The sequence below is a fragment of the Bos taurus genome, chromosome 4 (assembly GCF_002263795.3).
Source record: "Bos taurus isolate L1 Dominette 01449 registration number 42190680 breed Hereford chromosome 4, ARS-UCD2.0, whole genome shotgun sequence".
Lineage (NCBI taxonomy): Eukaryota > Metazoa > Chordata > Mammalia > Artiodactyla > Bovidae > Bos > Bos taurus.
Genome location: NC_037331.1, coordinates 115,466,957 through 115,476,816, shown reverse-complemented (window position 1 = coordinate 115,476,816; position 9,860 = coordinate 115,466,957). Strand labels below are relative to the sequence as shown.

At 45.9% G+C, this 9,860-nt stretch overlaps 1 protein-coding gene across 1 annotated transcript; it reads right to left on the bottom strand.

Annotated features, from left to right (window-relative positions):
- Positions 1-7,557: 7,557 nt before the first annotated feature.
- Positions 7,558-8,354, bottom strand: LOC509941 (pancreatic progenitor cell differentiation and proliferation factor-like). Its single transcript, XM_059886067.1, has one exon. It carries the CDS (start codon positions 8,243-8,245, stop codon positions 7,898-7,900), a length of 348 nt encoding a protein of 115 aa, XP_059742050.1. The 5' UTR covers positions 8,246-8,354; the 3' UTR covers positions 7,558-7,897.
- Between the last annotated feature and the right edge of the window lie 1,506 nt (positions 8,355-9,860).

Genomic DNA, 9,860 nt, shown 5'->3' with positions numbered 1-9,860 from the left:
CAGGGTTAAGACTGTCCCTTCAGCAAGCCTTGTATGTGCTTAGTAGCTCAGTCATGTCCAACTCTTTGCAACCCTTTGGACTATAGCCTGCCAGGCTCCTGTCCATGAGAGTTTTCAGACAAGAATACTAAGGTAGGTTGCCATTTCCTTCTCCAGGGGATCTTTCTGGTCCAAGGATCAAAACTGCATCTCCTGTGTCTCCTGCATTGTAGCCTGATTCTTTATCCACTGAGCCATTGGGGAAGCCCCTTCAGCAAGGTTTAGCACCTGAGAATTGGAGAGATTCTGAAATTCCAAGCTTTACAAGCCAGCAGCCACTTCCTGAGCCTTTGCCGATCTTTCCCCGTCCTGCTACAAAAGGAGCAGGGTTTGATTTGCTGCTGCTTTGCCTCCAGGCAGAAGTTACTGTGCCCTAGGAATCTCCCTCAGCCTTCCGGCACATCCCCAGACCTCCAGGAGGACCAGGCACATGCTAGGTCAAGCTGCCATGCACTGCACATCAGGAGCGCTTACTCAGCCTCGTGATCTGCCCTCTGCCTTGACGCTGCTACCACACACCCGCGAAGGTCCCATGAGAAGGATGTGATGTATAGATGTGGATCTCTCCATACTGGGAATTCTCAGACTTCCAAACCATCTTCTCAGCCCACGTTTGTTGTTACTGTTCAGTCATCTCCTACTATTTGCGACCCCATGGACTGCAGCATGCCGGGCTTCCCTGTCCTTCACTATCTCTCAGAGTTTTCTCAAACTCATGTCCATCGAGTCAGTGATGCCACCCAGCTATCTTATCCTCTGCCACTCACTTCTCCTCCTGCCCTCAATCTTTCCCAGCATCAGGGTCTTTTCCAGTGAGTCAGTTCTTTGCATCAGGTGGCCAAAGAATTGGAACTTCAGCATCGGCCCTTCCAATCAGGGTTGATCTCCTTTAGGATTGTTTGGTTTGATCTCCTTGCTGTCCAAGGGACTCTCAAGAGTCTTCTCCAACACCACAATTCAAAAGCATCAATTCGTTGGCCAACATGTGGATGATGAAAAGTTGACTAAGAAAACGCACAATGTGAGAGCTGTCAGTTTAGCTTTCTTGGGGGCAAAATGAGGACTACAGCCTGGGAGACAGCATTTTGGATAGCTCTGAGAGACTGCTCCACAGAGGCAGGGTGAAGGTCAGTTGCAAATTTTATTTTAGTGAAAGGGCAGAGGCTGGCTGCTAGTCATGAGGAGCTGATGTCCCCATTAATGATTTTAGTGCTTTTCTAGACATAGGGAGATGCAAGAATTGGGCTCATAAAATCTTCTCCTGGCAATATCTATCTGAAGACCTGCCAGTTTTTCCCAGAATGCAGAGGGCCTCATTCCTGACCTCCACCCTGGACTCCTTCCTGGGGGTGTTGAAGGTCAGAGGCTGTAGCAGCTCATGATTTAATTCTTGTAGAGGCAGATGGCAAGTGCCAACTTGTAGTCAGCAGAAGTTTAAAAGACAGGGGGCTGCAACATCCCACACACACTGAGCAAAGAGAAGTGTGCCAGGGATGAACGTGCCCCCAGTCTCTGCTAGGAAGGGTTGGACTCTTACTGGAATGAAGTTCAGCTGGGTTTCCCCACGCTCCCAGTTCTAGACTGCTTTTAAACATGCATATGATTTTGCCACTTCTCTGGACAGTTCTGACTTGTAGGGTTGGAGCACCATGGTCTTCTGAGGTTCACAACATCAGCTGCTGAAGTATTCATTCGATGTTGGGTCTAGCATGTAGAAATGAATAAATCATCTTTGCGGTAGGAAAGACACAAATGCAGGTTTAAATAGTTCTCTGGGTCAATCTTTGTTTTATCAGTTTTACACACACTGAAAACAAATGGTCTTTGCTACTGACCACATTTTCACAGGAAGTGAAGCAGATGTGCTGCTTGGAGCTTCCAAGTCAAAGGGATGGGAGAAGGTTAAGACACAACCTCAGCTACACCCTCCCGCCAAGGATTATCTTCTCAAAGCAAAATCTATTCTTAACTTCATCCATGTGCAAGAGCAAGCAGCAACCCCGGTGTCGCTGTCCTGTCTGCGGATCAATAAACTCTTCCCATATGGCCACCTGATGCAAAGAGCTGACTCATTGGAAAAGACTCTATGCTGGGAGGGATTGGGGGCAGGAGGAGAAGGGGACAACAGAGGATGAGATGGCTGGATGACATCACCGACTCGATGGACGTGAGTCTGAGTGAACTCCGGGAGCTGGTGATGGACAGGGAGGCCTGGCGTGCTACGATTCATGGGGTCGCAAAGAGTCGGACACGACTGCTCGCCTGAGCTGAGCTGAGCTTATAAATGCTAAGCGTGCACTGCACTCTGTCTCCTGACGTTTCTGTGTTTCCTGCTAATATAAAGAGTGTAAACTGCAGTGCACAGATTAGTGACAGAGACCAGTCTGCTCCGCTGTCCCAGACCCTGCACCAGTAGAGGCTGTCTTTCTCAAGGGATTCAAGTTCCCCAAACTCAGAAACCAAGTGGAAAATACCTGAAAGATTCTGGTATAATTTTGAATAAAAACTGGAGACTTTTTTTACTTGATAAAGTTATTTATCTTTTCCTTATACTCTCCAGACAGAGGTGTTCTGCTTATTTTCTTGACTGTGATGTCTCCCATATATTCTATTTGCTGGAAAAGAGACAAAAGAGGGCATTATGGCTATGTGCAAGAATATTGCCTAAATTATCTGGAATAATCTGTCATGTACCAAGGCCAGATGTTGAAACGGAAAAATTGACAAAGATCCAGAAGACTCCAGCTACTCATGGAGAAATCTCTGACTTCTTTGAAAAAGTTCATGCAATGTAGCTGAAGCAACATTTCCAAGCAAGGTTTTTTTCCCAATGAATTTTTGACAATTTCTTTGCAATCTCATTCCTCCAAATGACTGCGATAATCCCTATTCATATATGATTTGAAGCAGGAGATCACATGACTGTAAAATAAACCTGATCCAAAACCTTCACTTACGTTTGTTTACTTCCAGGCCCTCACAGAGGGCACCTGCTTTCCTCTGTGAGGGCCTGGAAGTAAACAAGACAAATGGAACTTAGGGGAAAGTTCCGTGAAAAAAAAAAGGGTATTGGGATTACGGCTTGGATTTGAGAGGGAGTGGAATGGAGTCTGAGCGGTGGGGAGCTGGCATTAATGGGGGCCCAGGGGAAGCCCCTGGAGGGTTGTTGGCCTAGGATCCTATGCGGAATGATGGGAGTGAATCCGTAATCAAAGCTTGGAGGAAGGGCAAGTTCAGGCAGGCCCATGGCAAGCACAAAGGGTCTGAGGAGGAAACGAACACGGTGTGTTCAAGATAGAGAGAGAAACCTGGGGCTCCAACAAGTGAGGGAGACTGAAAGGGGTGGGAGATAGGGTCAGAGACTCAGGCTCTGTGGTCCTTGCAGGCCCTGTGGGGGACCTGGCAATTAACTCCACTGGAAGAGGTGATTCTGCAGAGATCCAAGTGAGGAAGCTCTCATTTATTAGCAGAAAATAATCATGAGTCGTGGACTAAAGTGATGCTCTTAAATCAGTCTGAACACAGCCACAGGCTAACTTGCTATCTCAAGAAATGTCCAGATTAAGTGTTTGTTTTCTTTTCCCTGCCAACGTGAATTATTTCACAATAAGAATAATAGCTTATCTTTTGCAAAAGTTTCCATACGGTGGTTATACGGAAGTACATTTTTATTTATTTTCTGCGTGTAAAGCAGGGTCCTGGAAGACGACAAGGCTTTGGAAGGACTGGGAGGGGTTGTGTGCATATCCAGGTCTAGTCCAAGTTCAGCAAAGTGCTATGAAAGCCTGGCTGGGAGGGGCGATGACGAGGAAGAGGAATCAGGACCAGTGACATCTCATAGGTCAGAAAGTGTTTTGCTCGTTAATACAAAGGCCTGTTCTAAGTTCAAAATATCAGCTGCAGTACACAATACAGGGGATGAGGCTTGACAACCGAGTCAACCAAAACCTCCCATGGTCGGGCAGTCAGCTCAGGGTGTGATAAGGTTCCTTAGATGTCAAAGGGGGGAGGCAGAGACACCCCCTCCCCCAGCTCACCTCCCCCTTGCTTAGAACACACCCTGGAGCCAAGACTGATTAGAAGCCAGAGTGGGAGTCACTCCACAGGGGACAAGGTAAGTGACATTGCTCTGAAGTCAGGAAGAGAAGATGGTCAGAAACCGCTTCCAAACTCACCCAGGGCAGCCATGTACACATCACGCTTCTCTGAGTTGCTCTGAACCAGTGTTGGCACAACTAACCCAAAGGGTACAGGTCATCCTGTGTCTGGTCATCTTATCGCAGGATGAAGTATGAGAAACGTGTGTCCGGATGCTTCTTCTCACAAGTGTGTATCAACAGCTTGAAATTTCCAGGAAAGGACATCTAGGGATGGGAGCACCTCTCAAGGAGAGTCTGTGGGCCAGGCGCTGACCCCTAGTCTGAGCAGTGATGTTTCAGCCATCACTTTCACCCCTAGAACAATGCTACCAGGAGCCAGCTGTGTAGAGTGAGAAATGAGCTGTGTAAGAAGCTGTCTGGGTTTATAGCAGCTACTGGAATCTCGGTGTCTCTGCTCTGAGCTGCTCCTTAAAAACGATGCCCAAGAGAAACACTGGGTCACCCCCCTGTAGAGAATTCTGAGAGCTGGGACAACTTCTACAAGGAGTGAGTCACTGAGAAACCCAAGGATGGTGGTAATGAAATAAAACTGGTAACAAAGGCAGCTCCCACATAGTCTTCATGCCCGACATTGAGCCGAGTGCTTTACGTGGTCGCTTACCCACACATAAACCTCTCCATGGCTTCTATCATCGTGGCCTTTTTACACACAAGGAAACTGAGGCTTGGGCTGAGGACGCGTCTGGGAAGTCGGGTGATGAAGGGCTGGAACCTGGGCTGTGTGGGCCCCTAACCAGCCTCCACTGAGACTGGGGAGGGACGGCTGACAGAAACCACAGGGGCCAGGACCACTGCGAAGAGCTCCACTCGGCTCCGGTGAGGGCCCACAGCAAACCTAAGCAAGCCCGTGCCTCTGTCTGCCATGGCAATATCTTCACTCTGAGGCCCACAGGAAATTTTTATCACTTTTTATTTCTCACTATGGAAGCAAATATAATGATTTCCCTCCAGAGACATCCTCATAGATTTGGCCTATAGATGCTAGCTAGGGCTTAATTCAATCACAGCAGTCCTTAGAGAATTGTGCAGACCAGCTCAAAAGCAAAGATGTTTCATTGGTATGAGTAACTTGTCTATCAGACCTATAGCTCTTAAGATATAAAAACTCTATGTTTGAAAATATAGTCTCAGCAGGATTTTAGATGAATAGTAAAAGTAAATGTAGACAAACTTCCAGTTATAAGATTTGAAAGTCCTGGGCATCTAATGTACAGAAGGGGCTTCCCTGGTAGCTCAGCTGGTAAAGAATCTGCCTGCAAGTCAGGAGACCCTGGTTTGATCCCTGGGTTGGGAAGATCCAATGGAGAAGGGAAAGGCTATTCACTCCAGGACTCTAGCATGGAGAATTCCATGGACTGTATAGTCCATGGGGTTGCAAAGACTCAGACACGACTGAGTGACTTTCACTTTCACTATAGTGATTATAGTTAATAACGTTTCACGGTATACTTGAACTTCACTAAGAAAGTGGATGGTAAATGTTTTCACCACAAAAAATAAATGGTATTTAAGCGACAAGAAGGAGGTGTTAGTTAATGCTGTGCTGATAATTATTTTGCAATATGTAAATGAGCCAATCAACAGGCTACACACCTTTAACTTACCGAATGTTATGTGTCAATTATATCTCCATCAAGCTGGGCGATTAAGATACATAAATTAATTAAATACATATATAAAAAAGAAAGCCTACAAGACGTTATGAACAAAAAAATATTTGAGTCAGTGCTAATCATTTTTTAAAAGGATAATAAACATTGCATATTCCAAGGCAATGATTAAGCATTCAAAATGGAGGCTTAAGTGGAAAGCATGTATTTTTTAAAAAATGACCTAAAGAGGATCTCCCATTGTAAACGTTCTAGTAGATGAGGCAGAACCTGCTTCTGCTCCCCTTGAACCTGGGCAGGCCTGAGACTCACCTGGAGCCAGCAGGCTCCCTCAGAAACAAAGATGGCCTGGGGGTGTTTTCTGCAGTGACGGGTGGCTGGGTCTGCAGGTCTGTCCTCAGCTCCACGGACAGCAAGAGAAATGAAATTCATTTCCAAAGGCACACAGTTTTATCAGATTCCAGGTTAGAGACCAGATTTCTCGATATTTGCTATGCTATGCTAAGTCACTTCAGTCGTGCTCAACTCTGTGTGACCCCATAGACGGCAGCCTATCAGGCTCCCCCGTCCCTGGGATTCTCCAGGCAAGAACACTGGAGTGGGTTGCCATTTCCTTGCCAATGCATGAAAGTGAAAAGAGAAAGTGAAGTTGCTCAGTCGTGTCCAACTCTTAATGACCCCATGGACTGCAGCCTACCAGGCTCCTCCGTCCATGGGATTTTCCAGCCAAGAGTACTATATTTAATCCAACATTATTTCCATTCCAGCCTCCCCTGCCATGAAAATCATCACAACTGATTCTTTTGATTTTTTTGTTTGTTTAGGTCTATGATCCACTTTGAGTTAATCTTTGCATATGGTACAAAGTATGATCAGTTTTTGTTGCTGATTTGGGGGGCTTTTTGCACAGAAGTATTCAAGTTTTCCAACAGCATTTGTTGCTCTGCACCACGGGGCATGTGGGATCTTAGTTCCCTGACTCGAGATTGAACCCATGCCCCTCTCAATGGAAGGCAGGGTCTTGACCATTGGACCGCCAAGGAAGTCCCATTCCTCGGATGTTTACTACTGAATTAACTGAATCTTAAGTTAAGCTACCTGGTTGTTTGAGCAGTATATTCTCTTGTCACACTCTGTTGGCCCATATGCAAATTTTCTGCAGTGGGAATTCATCATAAAAAGGACGATGAAAAAATACATCATCACCTTAGTTCTTCCATACATTTTCCCCAAAAGAGACCCACATTAGTCATTCATAATATAGCTCCCTTTTGCCTTTATCATGGTCCCAATTAGTTGCTATTAATTTTTTAAAAGGAAGAAATTAACTTCTAACTTTTTGAAAGAATGGGAAGAAACTTCAAGACTGAAAATGACCTCAGTGGGTTATATTAAGTCAGATATGAAAGGCCAGAATCTAGCAAGTGTAACTCAGAGAAAGCTGCTGACCGAAATGTGTCATTTCTCTCTCTTGCTCTTCCTTCCTGGGTTCTCTGTTTGGGAAAAAGAGGGAAAACTGAAACAGGAGAAGCAGAGATTTAAACAAAGAACTAGGTTTAGACAGAGGTGAGCAATGGTTTGTTATGATGGGTGAATGTCAACAGAGGAAAAGCAGAAAAATAGCCAAAACCTAAGAAATAAAAGCAACAGACCCAGAATAAAAGATGAGAAACTTCAACTCTAGGCTTTGTTTTCTTATTTATACCAATTACAGGTATATGCATATATATACTTATATGCACACACTTACTGAATGACTGTTCTGTACACTGTAGATTGATTGTATTTCAATTAAAGCTTTTTTTTTTTGCTCACTCCTGGAGTTTACTGTCCACTTGGTTCGAGGCACAGGGTCGTGGGGTGTGAGGAAGGCGCGTTCCTGTGGCTCGGATAGCAGACAGTGGGATTCTCTCCACTTCCTTTTTGCTGTTTTGCTGTTTTGATATTAAAAAGTGAACTGCTTCCCTTGACTGTAGCCTGCTTGGTCTTGGGGAGAAGAGGGGAAGGGAGGGTACAGGGCAGGGGGAGGAAGAGGGCTCTGATGAGCCTAGCGCCTTAAAAGGAAGCCTGGCAGCTGGTGGTGGTCACTCAGGACGGGGGCCTGCAGTTGGCTTTGCCAGGCTGGCCGCTGGGCTGCTGCTTCCCCACAGCTTCCCGAGCCAGGTCACATGTGATCGTGTAGGTGGAGGCCTGGGCAGACTCCGAGTGCTCTGGGGACTCCAGCACTGGGGCCATGAACGGGAGAGTGGACTTCCTGAAGAAGCAGCTAGCCCACCAGGGTCCCGGGTCTGCTTTGGGGAGACCCGGGTGGTGGGGGATGGCTTCCCCGGGGTACTCGGCACTTCCGCGGGAGCTGTTACCGGAAGTGGAGCCCAGGCGGCGCCGGTAGCAGTCGTGGGTGGCCACGAGCCAGCCGCTGGAGGGGATGGCTGCCATGCTCTTGCTTGCGGGCTGGTGGAAACCTCGGCGGCGACCCCTCGAGGGCCTCGGCGTGAGATCACGGACGGTGGGCACGGGGGCGCTAGGCCACAGAGCCCATCTGCATAAGAAAAAGTGGGAGGCCACTTCACAAACTAGACGCGAGGGCCTCAATTAAAACTTAAAAAAAAGAATATTAGTATGCTGTCGCTCTAGCAGCTCCATACTTAAAAATACATTAAGAAATTAGTGGTACCTTGATGACATATAAACACAATCAGAATGTATGTAGAGAATATGAAAAAATCAAGAAAACAGATATCCTGCTATTTCCTCCAGTTGATTCTGTGTCAAAGAGATGGATGTTAAGCTAACACCCATATCTACCCTTTATGGCTCTTGGTTCCTTCTTGATGTCTCCATTATACACCTACTGTAGGCAGCCTGGAGGGGTTCTTACTCACCTTGGAAAAGAGACATCACAGAAACACCCCCCACACACACACACACAAACCAGCCACAAATAGATTTTTGATTTCCTTTTGAAAGGCATTGCATATGTTCCCTGAATTCCCCTTGCCATTATATTTACAGTTATAATTAACATTTTATAATGTGCAATTAGTTGGAGAAGATGGGAAAATGGTTTTCCCAAAACCAATATATTAAATTTAGCATTTCTATCTAGTTATTGCAGGAAGAAATATTACTTATAACCACCTGCATCATATCAAACTAATGGATTCTGCAACATCTCTAAGTAGGAAAAAAAATTCTTTAGGGAGAAAGTAGAAATTAAAGTGTGATGGAATAGCCTCCGTGATTACATTTCCAGGAGAAAACATTGCACTTTCTTTAGGTCGACAGAAACAAGATGATGCATTTCTGGGAGTAAGGAATCTCTTCTCCATCTGCCAGAATCTTGCCTACATGGGATAAATTTTTCTTCTTACCTGAAGCTCGCTGTTACGTGGTCAAATAATTAGGCAGGAGAAATTCCCCCAGAGTATCAGAGACACCGCAGAGTGGGAGGTTAGGCGGACCCTGCCGAGTCCCTGGCTCCAGAACGCTGTGCCGGCCAGCTTGGCTGTGTGTTTTTGCTACAGCTTGATTCTGCAGTCCTCTTCTTGTCTTTTTCCCTCCCATCATCCTTATTTTAGCTTTCATTTTGCAGTTCGGGGTTATTTCTTATCAGCTTGGTCATGAGTCCCTGCCTGCCTATTCGAGCATCTCTAAGATGGTCGTAAGAGACCCTTTGCATGAGACATCCTTTTATTCTGTAATATTCCACCTCATTCCTCAGCCTCAGCCATCCCTAGCTTTCCTTAAGGAAAGTTAGCACATCCTTTCTTCTGTTGAGGCAGATTTAATCTCCATGAACACTGAATGACTCCAACTGTGGCACCGTGTTCTCAGGAGGTAGCAGGAACAGTTAATAAAGTTGTGGCTAAGCTGCCATCTTTCACGGTGTTTTAGAAAACTCCTCACATGGGGAAGCATTAGGATGGCCAAAAAGTCCATTTGGGTTTTTCTGGACCATCTTATGGAAACACTTGAATAACCATTTTGGCCAACCCAATACTTTGTAGTACATACACACATGTTTAATTGCTCAGTCCTGTCCATTCTTTGA